Source organism: Opisthocomus hoazin, chromosome 7, assembly GCF_030867145.1.
Source record: "Opisthocomus hoazin isolate bOpiHoa1 chromosome 7, bOpiHoa1.hap1, whole genome shotgun sequence".
Classification (NCBI taxonomy): Eukaryota; Metazoa; Chordata; class Aves; order Opisthocomiformes; family Opisthocomidae; genus Opisthocomus; species Opisthocomus hoazin.
In genome coordinates, this window is record NC_134420.1 from 46,862,218 (window position 1) to 46,880,772 (window position 18,555).

The 18,555-nt window shown below is 37.9% G+C and overlaps 1 protein-coding gene across 1 annotated transcript in view; it reads left to right on the forward strand.

Moving 5' to 3' along the window:
* Positions 1 to 14,774, forward strand: part of TTC6 (tetratricopeptide repeat domain 6) — a 53,370-nt gene extending 38,596 nt beyond the window's left edge. The window contains 10 exon segments of the mRNA XM_075427141.1: positions 1,311 to 1,393; positions 2,773 to 2,884; positions 3,729 to 3,872; positions 5,896 to 6,030; positions 7,512 to 7,682; positions 7,877 to 8,065; positions 8,698 to 8,810; positions 10,268 to 10,439; positions 14,160 to 14,313; positions 14,371 to 14,774. Coding sequence (XP_075283256.1) covers positions 1,311 to 1,393; positions 2,773 to 2,884; positions 3,729 to 3,872; positions 5,896 to 6,030; positions 7,512 to 7,682; positions 7,877 to 8,065; positions 8,698 to 8,810; positions 10,268 to 10,439; positions 14,160 to 14,313; positions 14,371 to 14,693 — 1,596 coding nt within the window. The 3' untranslated portion in view covers positions 14,694 to 14,774.
* The last annotated feature ends 3,781 nt before the right edge of the window (positions 14,775 to 18,555 follow it).

Below are 18,555 nucleotides of genomic sequence, written 5' to 3' on the forward strand. Positions count from 1 at the left end.
GTTGTTGTGAGTATTTTAATACTTGTGCCTTGGTGTTATACAGATGTTAGAACCTACTTATAGCTATACATTTCAAGTAGTCCTTGTCACTATAATATAATTACATACAATGTCATCCAATGAAACAAAATATTTCAAGTGTCATTTTCTGTTCTACATCAGTGGACATCTAATCTGAGCGTTAATAAAATTTTTAAAAATATATTTCAAAAATATTTTTTGAAGATACGGATTTTTTTAAAGTATAAACCCCCTCTTTTTTAAATACAGTGTTTTCTAAACAGAATTTTCTTGACAATACTAATTTTTCCGGGAACTCAAATTTTCTTCCCCACAAACAGGAGTGACAACATTTTCAATATTTTAATTTCCTGTGAAAAAGAATCTGTTCTATTTCTGCATGGGATTTGAGAATAGTATCTGCTAGCAGTTTATTTCCGAGACCCTCACAGGAGTATAAGCAGTGTGACCTAATTGCTGTAGATTTCATTGGCAGAATTGAAACAACAATTGTGTCTCGCAGTGCTTACTTTGTTTTCAAAATGTTTTGAGAAATTACTTACACTGTTCATTTTCATCCACAACTAAAGGAAATGGCTTTTAACTCGGAGTCCATCTAAGCGGATTGATTATGGTTTTTCTTTTTGATACTGTCTTTAAGAACTTGTCTGATAGTTTATATTGAATGTCATCCACTATTGCTCAGGTTGCTTTTGTAGTGGGTTTTTTTGCTGTTGTTTTTTGAGGGCATTTTTTCATGATTTTTTTTTAATTTTATGTAAAGCAGTGAAATAAAGCTCAGTACATGCATATGAACAATGGTCTTCTTCAGTGGGAATTCCAGTTAGCAGCTATCCCAGCTGGATGAACCAGTCCTTGGGATCTTCATTCTAATGATTTCCTTTCTCATCAGCATCTGAAACAGTGAATGCGGCCACTTACACAGACACTTGAAAAATAAATGCAAATTTATTACAGCAATAAAGATTCATCAGGATATAAGTGCATGTGGATCTCATGACCTAATCTCCTTCCCAATAGCCCAGAGTCGTCTTTGGATTTTGGAAAAGTAAATAACTGTCCAGAGTTTGGATCTGCCCCATGGGAGAGTATGGAAATATGTGGGCTAAATGTTTCAGACCTTTGTTAAAAACACGTTGAGCTCCTTTGCAGAGGAAGTATGTGCCTTGTGAATTGTTGCAATGTGGGCATTACATCCTGCAGAACCACATCTACATAAACAGCAATAGTGTCTCCAAATTGTGTTCATATTAACAATTAAATTGCTGTTTTTTCTTTATGGATTACAGAGTCATAATTTACCAAATGCTGTGAAGGATATAAACCGAGCCATTCATCTTTACCCAGATAAATCACAACTTTATATATTAAGGTAGAAATGTGATTAATTGAGAACTTCGCAGATATCTCACTTTAAAAAAAAAAAAAATTGATTTGGAATGCTGTAGGTAGATACCCTTGTATTCTTTGGAACCTGCTCTGAATGGGCTTTAAAAAAATGCAGTGTTTTCATAACATTTTCAAACCTGAAGAACTTTTTCTGCATAGCATCGCCCAGCTATTGTAATCTTTACCTTGGAGGGAGGAATCTTGTTTCATATCATAGAATCATAGAATCATAGAAAGTTTTGGGTCGGAAGGGACCCCTAGAGGTCATCTAGTCCAACCCCCCTGCAGCGAGCAGGGTCACCGCTAACTAGATCACGTTTCTCAGAGCCCTGTCCAACCTGGTCTTCAATGCTTCCAAGGATGGGACCTCCACTACCTCTCTGGGCAACCCGTTCCAGTGTTTCACTACCCTCATTGTAAAGAATTTCTTCCTTATATCTAGCCTAAACCTACTCTGTTTTAGTTTTTTTAGTTTTTAAGTTTTTTTACTGGGTTCTGCTCTTGGAGGTACATGTGGTTTCTGGGGAAAAAGAAGTAGATGTCATGACAAAAAAAGCACATCTGAACTTTTAAAAAATTAATAATTTTAAGTTTTTTCCCAAGGTGGGTGTGTGTTTTACTGATTTGTCTGCAGAATCCACATAATGCAAAGAACGTGAAGCACTGAGTCCAGGCCAATTTAGATTTGAACTATTCTTCTTCCCCATCTTCAGCCCAATGAGAAGTAGTGACCGTTAGCAAGACTAAAAAATAAATTTTTAGATAAAGCTGTTTCCTCCCCTGAAAAGCTGTAATAACTAAGGAGGAATTGCTAGGATATTGTTCCTCATGTGTATTAAGAGAAATATTTATGATGTTCCAGTCAATTATATTGTATTTTCCCAGTTTTAAGAGTGGGTTTACTCAGCTTGTCTCTTAGAGCATGGTTTGGCTAGCATGACCTCTTATACTGATGCCCATATCAGGAGAGGCAAAAAATTGTCCTTGAAAACAGAATGTATCTATAAGCTATCAATCTGTGGTGGATATTAGAAATACTATTATTAAGATTATTATTGCAGTTCTTGAGATTGTAAGGTTTGCTATCTGTGGAGTCCAAAGAAAATATATTTTTGTAACTTCTACAGTCTGAAGAGAGGTAAGCATATAATTTCTTGGTACTGTGATGTGGGAGGAAAAATTAAAAATTCCACAGATAATTTCTGAAGAAAAAAAGGAAAAACTTCATATGTTTTTATTGGAAGGCAGTATTTTTCCTTTTTCTTTTGTACTAATGAAAACATATTTCAATAATATTTGCACTTTGAAAGACATGCCTGGAAATAGTTTTACTAATTACATCCAACAAATAATTCATTAAAGGGGACAATATTTAATGGACTTGAAGAAATATGAGCTGGCAAGTTTATGTATTCACCAACTTGCAGAAATGGATGAAGGTAACATCAGTTGCCATCAGTTTTCCTAGATAGCTGTGAACCATGGCAGCAGTCTGTAGCCAAGTAATTGTTCAAAAAAATTAAATTCAAGCATGCAAATAGGTTAGTTACCATGAATCAGCTAAAATATAGAAACTTATTATGCAGGGTATTTTGTTTGCATGTCTGAAGCCTTTAAAGGTAAGAATGGTGTACAGTATTGCCTGTACAATCACCTGTAATTTCAGAATTTCCTTTATCTTTCCAGTTGTTGTTGTTTTTCATTTCTACCTTTCCGTATTGGTAAGTTCTGCTTTAAAGAAATATCGACTAAGGATTCTGTTTGTACTTACATACAACCTTTCCTAATAAAACACCAAATAGCTTTAGAACTGAACCTTCCCAATGCGTTTGAACAGTAAAAATGTGGCAGGATAGTAGTTCCTTGTTACATGCTGGGCATAAAATGCCAGTCCTGAAGCTCTTGATGAATCCATATGAATAGCCACACTGTATGAGATTAATTTCCTGTCTCTGGTAGTGACCAAGAGTAGATACACAGGGCACAAGAATATAAAAACAAAGCAGTCATATGGTGATACTTCCACAGAGCAAAACCTTCTTACATGTGGGGAGAGGAAGGTAAATATTTGCAGATGCTTAGCAATCAAGCTACAGACATTGATAAATAACTATTCAACTTCAGACTTTTGTAGGAATTGAGTTTACATTTGTATTTTTATGGATGTTAAAACACACTTTGATACTTCAAATATTTTAATAGAATTTTAATGTTTGCATCTCAATTAAAGGTATTTTATACTGGAAAACATACATGTTGAAGTAAAAGAGATTACTGTTTTTCATGGTGGTTTCCTTCCAGAATCCTTTACGACTCAGCCTGTTCAGCGAGCTCTCATTCAGTCATTTTGTCAAAATCACGATAAGGCCATAGAGTGCTTACGTGAAGCTACTGCAACTCAGCCTGAGCCTTCAATGTTTGTTGTTTTAGGAGAAATACAAATGAAAGCCAAGAAAACTAAGGTTAGAAAAGTTTACATTATATAGATGCCAAGAAAGACAATGTTTTTCTTTCTGTATTCTTTTAATATTTTATGAAATCTAGGAGTATATAAATAAACCTTCAGAGTACCTCATTGTTTAAATTATAAGAAGACCTGATTAAGAATTTTCAACAACAGCAGCACTAATAGTTCAGCATAAATTAGGCAATTTTAGTTTCAAGACATCAAAGATTGTCAATTAAAAGACATAATTATATAGACTGAGGTCCTTTGTATGTCAGAATTCTACTTCTTTCAAAATAAAATGATACAGAAGTATGTCTAGGATTTTTTGTCTAATAAAATGCAGTACAAAAGTTTAATTCATGTATGTGAACTGAATATAGAATGTATGTTACAGGTATTTTCTCAGCTTTGAAAATATTCAAATGTCATAGGATTTAACCAGTATTGTCACTTCTTGAGTCCTGCAGTTAACCAGTATTTGAGACCTGCAGAATTGTTGAAAATGGCAGTATGGATTAGCTGTTTCTTTTTGTACGCTCCTATTTGTTTACACAAAATGTACAGAGTCTTTTTCCCTAAACACAATACCAGCAAGCAACAGGTAGATTCATAAGACCTTGAATCTACATATCTATTGAGTTCTATGCTTGAAATGCACAGTCTTTTTGTTTCCTTTTAGCCTCATGTTTGCAGGTTCTTTTTAAATGAAAAAGGAGCACTTTACAAAAAAATTATACTCCTGCTCCCTGGGCTTTTTTGTTAGGCTTGGATGTTTTATTTATCTCAAGCTATAATGGGACATTACTAGTTCTGCTGTCTTTGAAAGAACGCTAAGCCAAAGACGGTGATTATTAGTACCCTCCAATTCAACGCGTTTCTCCTGTCATGGTTAAGAATATAAGTATTAGAGTCATTCCCTGATTTCTTAGAGTGCTTCACCCAGAGGTAAGAACTTGCGCTGCCACCTCTCCTGGAGAGGAATGGCACAGTACTCTGAATATGGGAAAATGATCAGACTTCAGGCAATAGTGCCCTGAGAATCATCTGTGCCTTTAGAATTATATGTGAGTGAGTTCAGATATCTACAGGTTTTTTCCTCTCAAAATAAGAGTATTTTTGAACTTTAAGAACAGAGAAAAAATATTTTTAAATAGCAGTAAATGCAGACCTGTTTAATTTAAAACTTCTACTACCTTGACAACTTAGGGAGGCAGGTGTAGTATTTGCAGACAGCCCTATGGGCATCGATTTTTCAAACTGATTTTTCTAAACAAATACTACTTTATGTTGAAAGACTCACTTAAGAAAAAAATGCTATAATTCTTTTACTCTTCTTGATATTGAAACTTTCAACTGTGATCCCTTCATAATCCTCAAAGGCTGAGGAGTGGCTTATCTTGAAGTGTTCTTAATTTTTTGGTTATTGTCCTTACACTCTCCTTTAAACCAAAGTATTATTAAATATGCATTAATTATTGGCCAGATCTGAGAGACATGGTAAGATTCAGAGAGGCTATTCATTTAAGTTCCTTCAATGCCTATACCAGATTGATCCTTTCAGTATATTTCTTAATGGTCATTAAATTTATGTAAGTTGTCTGTGGAATAAATAGTTTGTCATTATTTACATAAAGAAACTGTAATAAGTACTTAATTATCATCATACTTCATCAAAAGCTATACCTTTCCTTCCCAAGCAAATAAATATAAGTAAAATTATATTTAACCATGTACCTAAATAACAGTATAAATGAACTGTATGTTATTTCTAGATCATGTGCATTAGCTACTTTGTCATATATAAATAATATGCAGGAATATTTCCCTGTTTTTCTAATCAGTTATTGATATGAACCATTCAGATATCAGGAGTGTGTCTAACTCCAGCAACATCAAGGAACTCTAGACTTGTAATTTTTACTGTAATATTCTAAAGACTAAGAAAAAAACCACTGAAAAATAATTTAAAATATCTAACAGATTTTGCAGATTTTTGGTTAAGTGTTTTACGACTCTTAATATTCTCTATATTTCAGGATGCCATGAGAAGCTTTAAAAAAGCTATGAAGCTCCTGATGACCTCAGCAAAAATCCTGCCTAATACATTTGAGGCTGCAGAAATGTATTATCTCACAGGCCTGTGTTACATGGAGCAAAAAAGTTTATTATGGGTTGGTATTAATTGTATAGAAGATATTAGCCTCTGACTCCACTGCTTGTACACAACAACTATGATAACTGAGCAAATTATTTCAGTATTTAAAATAGACTCCACTGGCTTTAGCAATTGTCATTTGAATTTGCGATGTACATTGGACAGTCTTGCAAGTTTGTGAGTCATTTTTTGAGGTGCTAATGTTATGATTTTTTTTTAATGTATGTCATTAATTGCCATTCTGAAGGAATAAAAAATGACATTTATCTGTTTATCAATGTCTTCACAGATCTTACAGACAAACAACACTCACGTAGAGGTATCTGTGGCTTAGTGAATTGGTAATCAACTTGGTCAGAGGAATTCCTAGATTATTGTATTATGGAGTTGGTTGTAATTTTTAAACTTTTTTCTATATTACTGTAGCTCACAACACCCCTAGCTGATTCTCTTTGGCATTTGTGTATGATACTTAAGAAATAAACTGCATTACCTAAGAAAAATATATTTCCCTTCTTTCAACAAAGTCAATACTTTTAGGTATATTAGAGACTTCTTTGTTCAAAACTGTTGAAAGCCTATCAGTGAGCTTTGTGGCAGATGTAGTGTGAGTGCAAAGGAGCGTCAGTCGTGCAGAGGTTTTCTATGTCAGTGTTTTAGTAAATATGTTTCAGCTGTTGATTTGCTCAAAGGCTCAAGGTGGAAACTGGGAACACTTCAACTATCAGAATTTCACAGGGAAGAGAAAAATTTCTTGCCTTGTCTGCTTCTGTAGTGGGTTGACCCTGGATGGATTCCAGGTACCCACCAAAGCCGCTCTATCACTCCCCCTCCTCAGCTGGTCGGGGGAGATAAAATATAATGAAAGGCTTGTGGGTCAAAATAAGGACAGGGACATCACTCAGCAATTACCATATCGGGCTAAACAGAATGGACTTCGGGAAAATTAATTCTTTTGGACGAAGGCTGTCAAAATTGTCTGAAGCATCTAATGTGGTAATACACGACAATTGCAAAAGGTGACTTTCTGTGTCAATGTACATGTGATAGTACAGCTGCAGATCCTGGAAAAGCCTGTGAGTTTGTAAGATACTGTACAATGTAGAGGAAAAAGCTATCCGCATGGATTTTAAAGGAGTTGCATAGTAGCCATGTTAATCCATTGTCTGCTGTAATAAACAGCTTCACTGTGTTAGCTCGTATAGACAGAAGACCATGTGCTTGGTTAAACTTTGCAGTCTGACTGAAGAAACGAGATTATTAAATGAATTGGGTTGTGTCTCCTTGTGGTTATGATTGCATTAGGTAGGGTGTTAAACATTACAAAATTTTAAGTATTGGTAAATGGATGAAAGCGATAAAAAGCAGTGCAGGTACATGGTGTGCTCCATCTGCAAAAAATAGGTCTTACCTAGCTGTACAAAACAGTCAGTTAGCCTATGATTTCAGCTGGACAGACAGACCCTATTTAACCCAGATGATGTGTCATTCTTTTAGGCCCGTGATGCTTTTAGTATGGCTATCAGACTACATTCAAGTTACCCTGATGCTTTTTATCAGCGAGGGCTGTGTAGAATGCAGCTCAGACAAGCTAAGTGCATCCAAGATTTCAATCGAGCACTTGCCCTTTGTCCATCACATTTCCAGATAATAGAAAGACTCCTCATAGTTTGTTTCTGTGAGGCATTTTTGCATGGGTTCAAAGACTGACAAGTTCTGCGTTTATGAGTGTATTACCTTGTAATCTACCAGGAAGCAAGTGGCAAACATTAAATAAAAGAAATGACAGGCCTCATAAGATGTATGTTTTGATAAAGCTCGTAATTTCTGGCTTCTATTTAACCCTTGTTTTATAATGCTAAACAAAGCTGTTTTCTTACCATGTCATCATTCTGTCTTCATATCTACAGGCATGTATGAGTCGTGCTGCTTACTATGGAAGTAAAGACAGACACTCTAAGGCAATTCTGAACTGCAATGAGGCAATCAAAGTTCTTCCTAACAGCACGCGAGCTTATTTTTACAGAGGAACTTTAAAGTATCAAAATAAGGTGGGTCTGTCTTTGTTGTACTTCTGCATTTTCCCTTAAAACTGAATATATCTTACCTGATACTTTGTAATGGTGAAATGATAAAAGTGTTGCTGATGGAAACCAGGAATTCCACTTGATTATTATACTTTCCATTCCTCATTGAAGCTACTCTGTGGTTGTTTTATGTAACTGAAAATGATTGGTGAGTTGGAGGAGCTACTGACCACCTATCTGGTTATGCTGCTCGTAAGCTCCACGGAATAGATTCTTACCTAGTCATAGACACAAGTACCAGAACTCCATGAAAGACACCTTCTGTGTTAGGTTAAGATATAAAATGTAAGCTAGTAAAATTAAGGATTGATTATGTATTGTAGTATATGGAAGTGAAGTAAGAAAACACTAGGAATGTTTGTTTGCCCGGTCTTTGCACAAATAGAGCTTCTGAAGAGTGCTCCCACTGCAGTACGGACTGCAGGAAGTAGTCCATAGAGGACATAGTGAAATGGTTGAATGCCTTCCAGTACTGAGGAAGAAACAAAATTTAAAACCATGAAATAAAATTTTGCAATAGGCTATTATTTGAGGAAGAATATGTAGTGCCATGAACTCTGAATTACAATTTGTACATAGTGTTGTGTCATTTGCAGGCATTTAAAGCTGCAATTGAAGATCTTTCAAAAACTATCGACCTCAACAGGACCTGCATTTTGGCATATTATAACAGACCTGTCTGTTATCATCAAATACAGGACTTCAGAAAGTTAAGGCATTAATTTTTTTTCAACATCACATGACCACTCAGTTGTTCATATTAGCTGGTAACCTGTTATTGACAATTAGTAAAAATTTCTGGCCTCTTGCAATATCTTAATGAATGACTGTGCTCTTCAGGAAATTATTTTTAAAAATGGCTTTTCGGTCTGTGCTATCATATTAATTACATTTCATATCACTTGGAAAATGTAAGAACTATATCCAGCAGAAGACTACATCAAAACAGGGATTTGGACGACATCTAACCCTTATTGACAGCCCTGTTTTTCTGGATGTGTTTATACTTCTGAAAGTTTGCCTATGACCTGCCTCTAAGTGTTTCTGCTTGCTGCCTTCGCTATAAGCAAAGGCACAACAGGGCACACAAGGGCACTATGCAGCTTCAGACTGGGAACACAATCGTGTTGAACTGTATTTTTGATGACACCTGTGTTCTGAGACAGGGCTAGTTCCTATGCATTTGAGTTCAGGATTTCACAAGTCAAATCAGCCTTGGGCAAAGGCCATTTGTGCTTAGAGGTTAAATGGCCGAGAATGATACAGATGAGTAAAGAAAAACAGGTCATTACAGTTACTGAAAGTGAAAGTTTAAGATGTGAAAATAATAGTTCCTTCATAAATAAGGTATTTTAAAAGTTATTCTTTGTTATCACTCTCCAGAAAAGCCACTTAAATTATAAGAGAAGTTGCAGAAAAAATGTGGTATATCGTTGACCGAAGATATTTACTAGATTTAACCAGAATTGGATTGTTTTCTTTAAAGCTGTTTCTAATGTCTAGCTTAGTTTAGAAGTGACAAAGAATGGAACTTCTCTTAAGTGGCTAGTATATGTAATACTGCAATCAAGGACATTTTTGTCACATTAGCTCCAAACAGTCTATCTGTTCTTTTGTATACTATGCAAGTTCATTCTTCACGTGAAAAGAGTTGGGCTAGAACTGCTTCAGATCAAGCATTGTTGAAATACTGGTCAGTTTTGATAAAGTTGAGAATTGAGACCTCTTCAGTCTGTCTAGTTGTGTCATTATTTGCCCTTTTACAAAATTTACACCCAAATTTAGTTAATACAACTAGTGCTTAGATTTTTTCAATAATAATAAATTATATTTGAAGATACTTAATTTTAAATGTACCGTAAATTGACATTAATTCGTGACTGATTTTTTTTAATAAGAGTTTTGTACATAAAATTTAGCAGTAGAAGTAGTGAAGACTTATTTATATAATGACAAGAAAAGTTTTAATTATGTCTGTTAAATAAATTTACATTATCTTTGCTTCTGTAGTCTAGACATGGATATCTCTAATTACAGAAGGCTCCAAATTCAGTTGAATTCAGTCTGAAAACAATGGAACGCTGGAATAGACACACACTGAAGTCTGTGTGTATGCACATGATTTGTAGGAATCTGGAAGCATGTCTTTTAAATTTTGATGTATCTTTGTATCCCTCTGAGTAAATTATGGATTAAAATACATTTTATGTTTTTGCAGGCTTTGAAAGATTATGGAATTCTTCTTCTACTTGAACTGAGTGAGGAAATAGCTTTTCAAGTGTTAATTAATCGTGGACTACTCTACATGGAACTTGGTGATTATGCTAATGCATGTGAGGTACAAAATCCTTCTTTGAGTAAAGGAAATTTAGAGTTTTCTGTTAAATATAAACCATTGCTGATATAAACATCAGCTTGACAGTTTTTATATTCTTCTGAAATAATTTGTGCCCAGTTCTTATTTGCTCAACACATAATACCAGTCTTGCAGTGAAGATGAAAATAAAATTCTGTTTTACTTGTTTTACAGTTTTATGCTGCTAGAGTTAAACATGGGAGTTGCACAAAATTTAGTAAGCAAGAGCCTGATTTTTCCTTCTTTTTTAATTTTGAAATAATTTATGTTGGGTCCAAATGAGTACTAATTCATTGCAAAATCCTAAGTAAATGGAGGTTCTGATTGAGTAGGCTTGTTCTATTACTCTGTGTGTGTGTAATGACCGTTTTTGTTAGAAGGGCAGGAAAGGTCAGACCTCAAGATAATTTCCTTGAATGTAAGAAAATAGTATGTGTTTCTGACACTGACTCACAGTGCAGATGACTCACTCATTCCATGGGACTCCCACCTGCTACAGCAACAGCAGGTTTGACATCTAAGTGTTAAACATTGCTCTTTCACACACAAGGGGTTTTATTTTTTAATTTTAAATAGCTCTGAAGTTTTCTAAAAGTTTTAGTTTTTCTTGCCTTAAAAGCAGAGGTATTTGTTTTCTGTAAGACTCGTGTATTCAGTGCTTCCAATGTGGGCTAGTGACTTCAAAATGTGTTATCCTCTTTATGTGATAGTAAAAATTTCAGCATAGGCATTCTAAAAATTGAGTAATATTTCTTACTTGTAAATAAAGAATGAAGAATGAATATGAATCCCATTCCAATGACCCAGAAATGTCCTATTGGAAGTCCCCAACAGAAGCTTTTTACAGTTGGTAGACCTTGCATAGAAATACATTAAGTAGCAATATTGTGTTATTTGTCTTAAGCTTCAAGATGCAGTTGAGCAGAACAGTTCAGAAAAGAGGCTGAGGTGGTACAAACTGATATGTAAAGCCAGTAGAAAGAGACTGGGGCAGAACCAGCAGGATGAGCAAAATGTTCTTTGAATGGATTGTAGCGAAGACAAGTTTACAAAAGGGTAATTGAACAACAGATACAAAAATATAACAGCTAGTTGAAGAAAAATATCAATGATTATAAATATGCTTGAGACCTTATGTATCAGTTCTGACAGTGTATTACAAGGAGTATATCTGTATACATATATAGTGCAAGTTGAATTAGGATATAATTGCTTAAGCACAGATATATACTGCTTGAAGTGAGTGTATTCCTGAATTAAGTACACTGCAAGAAAAAGGAAAAGTTACAATTCAGTCTGTATGATTTGAATTGCTGTATAGAGGTGTCTTTTCCTGTTGTTTCTGTGAAGTGTGGGTTTACCTATGAGGACAGCACTTTTGGCTTAAAAAAACCCAAAACTGGTCCTTGGAAATTTGATCCTACTTTTGCTCTGCTACATACACAGAGCAGGGTGTATACTCCAAATTGTGCACATGAAGAATCCTGTTAGCTTTGCTGGGTATTCTTTGAAAGGCTTTGCTGGATGGGGACAGTGTGTCTCAGTAGTTTTTTAAAAACAGACCTATGATTTTATGGTATAGCATGTTCACCAGAGGGAGGTTTTATTTTAACAAAAGTATATATATCTGCACATCATTATTCTGCCACTTTATTAATTCCAACAGTACTAAAATCTCCCAAATATTTTTATTTTTACAATTTGAACAAGTAAAAAAATGCTTTTGAAGTTGTAGTTCAGTGGATGCATTGGCTAAACCACTACTACTACACACTGATTGCTTTCCCATGCAGAAGCCTAAAGTATTTCCTCACATCATAATTGAAATGATTGTATTTGATTTTAAAAGCACCTATACAGTCTTTACAATTGAACCACATATATCAAAACCGCAAGCATTTTGAAAAATGTTCTGAATCTCAGTAAAAGGCAGAAGTCAAAAGTCCTATGAAGTCTTTCAATGGAATATTGTGCACAGAGTTTCCCAATGCAAATATGAGTTTGGGTTACTTCATTTGTCAAAGTAATAAAGAAATAACTAGATAATTTTACTACTGGAAGAATTCTACAGAAATTGCTTATAGCATAATATGTTTTATATATATATTTAATAATAATGGCTGAGGTACAATATTTCTGTTAAAAACACACAAAAAATACTTTTCTAGAAAGTTTTGTTTCTGGAAATGTTGCCTCCAGCTTTGTAGGAAACACCATGATACCATGTAACTTTGAAGATTTTATTCTATAAAAGTCTGGGACAAGAAGTATGAAAACAGTTAAATACGTCTCCAGTACTTCTGAATGTATAATGCCTTTGTCAGAAGTCATCTCCCTTTTTATATAGAAGTATAAAATTTTTTAGCTAAAACCACAGTTGTAGGTGAAGTGAAACAATAGCAATTTGCATTGTTCAATGTCTGTTCCTTTCAGAATTATTTAGGATGCAATTTCTGTTTAAATATGCACTTTGTCCTTTAAACAAAAGCAAAAGTCTCAGTGGTCGTCTTTGCCTGAATTTTTTATTTTGAAGTTCTGAAGTGTAGTTTTATCAAGATGAGGTTTATTTAGAAAGACTAAGTTAAATCTGTTAATCACTTCAAATAGATATAAATTGGAAGAAATAAGATGTACATTAGTATCTTAGTCTACTCATCATAGTGACACTTTGAGTTGATAGCTCCTATTTCATACAAATATCACCAATGCTAAAAAAGGAAATTTGAATAGCTATCTGCCTATTAGTTTAGTCTAATCTTTTTTATTCCACAGTTACTCTGCTTAACCTTGTTGCTGCTGAGGCAGTGTGAAGGGAGACATATTCAGGACTGTAGCATCAAAACTTCTTGCATTGCTATGCTTGTAGTTAGGGCATAGCTGGCTCCATCTTTCAGAGTGTCTGGATGATGTAGAACTCACACAGGAATGCTGAATCCTGCTTGTAAGAACTAAGAATATGATTTTGGGGCCCATGTCTGTATTCAGCTGTCAAAAGGAGTCACTAGTAACCATATAATTGAGCTGTATAACCTGTTTTAAGAGGCATTTGGGATCCATCTTGCAGTCTCTGACCTCATGACTGCGTATCAACAGCATTGGGATGAAGCCCTAATTTGTTTTTGCAACAAGTGTGCTTTTAAAAAGCTTTTGGTTTACAACCCTTTAAGGTATTTGTTAGCTAAATATATTTAATCTTTCCTCTTTTGATAAAGAAGTCAGTCAGACACAGGTAGCTTGTATTCAAACAATATCTTACCTTTCAGTATCATTTTGGTAAAAGAATTTTGTCCTTTGACACATTAAAATTTTTGCTTTATGTGCAAAGAGACTAGCATTTGTTGACATTTCAGGTATTTAATCCTTTTTATTCCTCTCGGTATACCTCAGATGCATCAAGTTTTGTCTAAGGATGGAGTTCCATATTTGGGTTACTCTTAGACTAGAAAGGTCTGTGCTTAGAATCCTGAACATTGTCTCTTTATACCCTGCAAATTTAGCATAGTTTGGATAAGGCTTGTGTTAAAAGTAAAGTATTTCTGGTTGAAACATCTGTGCCTGAACAGACTACCAAAACTGTGTTTGGTCATGACATTCGGACACCATGAATGACTCTGATAAAGTACCTCTGTTGAGTACAGCTGTTGAAAATGAGAAATCTTGGCCCTGCAAAAGTTAATGAGAGTTTTCTGTTTTCTTCCTCAGGCCAAGGAATTCAAACTGAAGTCTGCAAGCTCTCACACTGACTACCTTCCCTGTTATAACCATCAGGGAGCACATGCAGAAAGCAAACTTAAGGGGAAAAAACAAAAGTGTCCCTTTCAGTCAGAACTGAACTACTTTCAATGGGCATTGTGGGGTAGTATTTGCTGATCATTCAAAAACTGAGAATTTTATTCATAGAATTTTTAAACAGCAAACATGAAAATCTCTATTTTTAGACTTCATGAGTTTGAAGAAGCTGTGAAATCATTTGACCAGGTTCTCAAACTAGATCCTGTTTCTGTGGATGCCTATGTTGGACGAGGAAATTCGTACATGGAAAATGGACATGAAACTGGTTGTAAACTAGCCCAGAAAGATTTCTTGAGAGCAATTCACCTGAATCCAAAGTGTATAAAAGCCAGAATTTGCTTAGGATACAACCTGCGGGTAATACAAAAAAATTCATTGTCAATGCTGTGTTTAATCAAACATAATAACATCAATCTTATATGCATACATTTATATAATACCTAAAATGATCCTATTAAACATAAAATAATCCATGTACTTAAGACAAGCCTTACTGCGTCTTCTTTCTAAGTAAATGGACAGACCATTATTTTCTTGTTACATTTGTGCCCAGTCTTGTTGGAGTTCTGCTCCTGAATAATGGAACATCAAGTAACCTTACACTCCTTTGATTTGCATATGTTGTTCTCTGATAAACTAACATTAAGAACTGCCATGTTTTGTGGGTATGAGCTGTTTACTGAAGTAAAAAGCAGCCAAAGTGTTGACAAACCTGTGTAAAACAAAATCTTGTATGTCTTAATTATCCAAACTACACTGTTATCAAATTTGCTAAAATCCCTAGGTAAAGGCTTTATATATAACGATCTCTGAAAACTACCGAACTACATAGAAAATTAACTTCTATATTAGCAAAGTGATATATGATATGACTTGACAGTTTTTATCTGTGTCTAATTTCTGTCATTTAGTTACTGTGCTTTATTATATCCAGTTGTCTGAAATGTCTTCATTTGTCATGAATCTTATTGCAAATTATTTTTTGACAACATAAACAAGGGACTAATGTTAGGAGCCTGTCAGATGGTCTTGCATAGTGTTTTGGTTTCGGCTGCCGCCGGCAACAAAAGCGCCACGCGGCCGCCCCTCCCCCCGCCGGCGTGCGGAGGAGAATGGAAAGAAACAGGCAGAAACCGGTGGGTCGGCATAAGGGCAGTTTAACAGAACAGCAAACAAAGGGAACAGGAACAACAACGATACAGATAAGGAGAAAACACGACAAAAACAGACCCGCTCTCTCGGACCACACCGGCACCGCACGCTCCCGAGCCGCGAGCGAGTTCCTGCCGCGCTGCCCTCCCCCCCCCACTGGAACCCAGCGTGACGTCACATGGTATGGAATACCGGGCTCTGTTTGGCCAGGTGGGGTCAGCCCCCACCCCCTTGCTGTGCCCCTTCCTGGAGTCCGGTGAAAATTAACCCTGTCCTGGCCGAACCCAGGACATTATCCACCCCTTATTCCATACCATCTACGTCATGCCCAGGTCCCCCATTGTCCAGTTGATCACCACCACTTCTCCTGTCTCCAGATATCATTCCCTTTGTCTATGGATCATCACTCTGAAGTGTCCGTTGAGTTCATTTAATCCATGACTTCAGGCTCCATCTGTCGTAATGGTCTTCCGTGGCAGGGGAGGTGATGTGTGGTGATGGGCGGTCACTTGCTGCATCCGGAGCTCACGGCTGATGTATCTGGTGCGGCCCGTGCCCACAGTCTGCAGGAGATGTTGATCTTGATGAAGTTGCTGGATGCCAGTTGTTGAAAACCAGGTCCAGTTCCATCATCGCTGTGCTCTGCTAGGTCTTCATCGAAAAAGTCCATCCTTCTTTAATCTGGACGATTCTTACTATGCTACTACTGGTACAACACATAACAATTATAACAGTGATAACCAACAGTGACAGGGTTATTTAACAATTAACTTTATACAATTTATTTATGGACTATTCTCACCCAAAATTAAATCCCCATGAGGTACACATCGGACTTCCCCATCCTTCCGCATTACCCACCAGGTACACCCAGGTCCTTGAGCAAAAGCAATCCCACGGACGGGCTTGCCTTTGCCCGAGGCAGGACTAACCCAAACCATCTTCCCTAACATGTTCCGCATGTGCACTACAGGGACTTTATCCCCTTCTACGGGGCGCTGAGGTTTTGACTGGGCAGGACCAGCCCAGTTGGTGGACCCTCTGGTGTTAACCAACCAGGTGGCCTTTGCTAAATGGGTATCCCAATTTTTGAAAGTCCCACCCCCCATTGCCCTCAAAGTGGTTTTTAGCAGCCCATTGTAACGTTCGATCTTTCCAGAGGCTGGTGCATGGTAGGGGATGTGATACACCCACTCGATACCGTGTTCTTAGGCCCGGGTGTCTATAAGGCTGTTGCGAAAGTGAGTCCCGTTGTCCGACTCGATTCTTTCGGGAGTGCCATGTCGCCACAGGACTTGTTTTTCCAGGCCCAGGATGGTATTCCGGGCAGTGGCATGGGGCACAGTGTAGGTTTCCAGCCATCCGGTGGTGGCCTCCACCGTTGTGAGTACATAGCGCTTGCCTTGGCGGGTTTGTGGCAGTGTGATGTAGTCAATCTGCCAAGCCTCCCCATATTTATATTTTAGCCATCGTCCTCCATACCACTGAGGCTTTACCCGCTTGGCTTGCTTGATTGCAGCGCATGTCTCACATTCATGGATAACCTGTGCAATGGTGTCCATGGTCAAGTCCACCCCTCGGTCACGAGCCCATCGTTATGTCGCGTCTCTTCCTTGGTGGCCCGAGGTGTCATGGGCCCACCGAGCTATAAAGAGTTCACCCTTATGTTGCCAGTCCAGATCCACCTGAGCCACTTCAATCTTAGCAGCCTGATCTACCTGGTGGTTGTTTTGATGTTCTTCAGTGGCCCGACTCTTAGGGACGTGGGCGTCCACGTGACGGACTTTTACAGCCAACTGCTCTAGCCGGGCAGCAATATCTTGCCACAATGGGGCAGCTCAGATAGGTTTGCCTCTGCGCTGCCAGTTGTTCTTCTTCCATTGCTGCAGCCACCCCCACAAGGCATTGGCCACCATCCAAGAGTTGGTGTAAAGATAGAGCACTGGCCACTTCTCTCGACTGGCAATGTCTAAAGCCAGTTGGATGGCTTTCACCTTTACAGACTGGCTGGACTCACCTTCTCCCTCAGCAGTTTCCGCAGCTTGTCATGTAGGGCTCCATACAGCAGCCTTCCACCTCCGCTGCTTCCCCACAATGCGACAGGACCCATCCGTGAACAGGGCATACTGTTTCTTATCTTCTGGCAGCTGGTTATACAGTGGGGCCTCTTCAGCACGTGTCACCTCCTCCTCTGGCGATGTTCCAAAATCTTTGCCTTCTGGCCAGTCCATGATTACCTCCAGAATTCCTGGGCGACTGGGGTTTCCCATTCAGACGTGCTGGGTGATCAGCGCGACCCACTTACTCCACGTAGCATCGGTGGCATGATGCGTAGAGGGGACCCTCTCTTTGAACATCCAGCCCAGGACCAGCAATCGTGGTGCTAGGAGGAGCTGTGCTTCAGTGCTGACCACTTCTGAAGCAGCTCGAACACGTTCATATGCTGCCAGGATCTGTTTTTCAGTGGGAGTATAGCAGGCCTCGGATCCTTTGTATCCCCGGCTCCAAAACCCCAGGGGTCGACCTCGAGTCTCCCCTGGTGCTTTCTGCCAGAGACTCCAGGTTGGGCCATTCTCCCCAGCTGTGGTGTAAAGCATGTTTTTAACATCTTGCCCTGACCGGACTGGACCAAGGGCTACGGCATGAACTATCTCCCGTTTAATCTGTTCAAATGCCTGTCGTTGCTCAGGGCCCCATTCAAAATCATTCTTCTTCCGGGTCACGTGGTACAGAGGACTTACAATTTGGCTGTAATTTGGGATGTGCATCCTCCAAAAACCCACAACACCCAGGAAGGCCTGTGCTTCCTTTTTGCTGGTTGGTGGGGACATAGCTGCTATTTTGTTGATGACATCCATTGGGATTTGACAGTGCCCATCCTGCCATTTTATTCCTAGAAACTGGATCTCTTGTGCAGATCCCTTGACTTTACTTCGCTTAATGGCGAAACTGGCTTTCAGAAGGATCTGAACTATTTTCTTCCCTTTCTCAAAAACCTCCTCCGCTGTGTCACCCCATACAATGATGTCGTCGATGTACTGCAGATGTTCTGGAGCTTCACCCTTTTCCAGTGCAGTCTGGATTAGTCCATGGCAAATGGTGGGACTGTGTTTCCACCCCTGGGGCAGTCGATTCCAGGTGTACTGGATGCCCC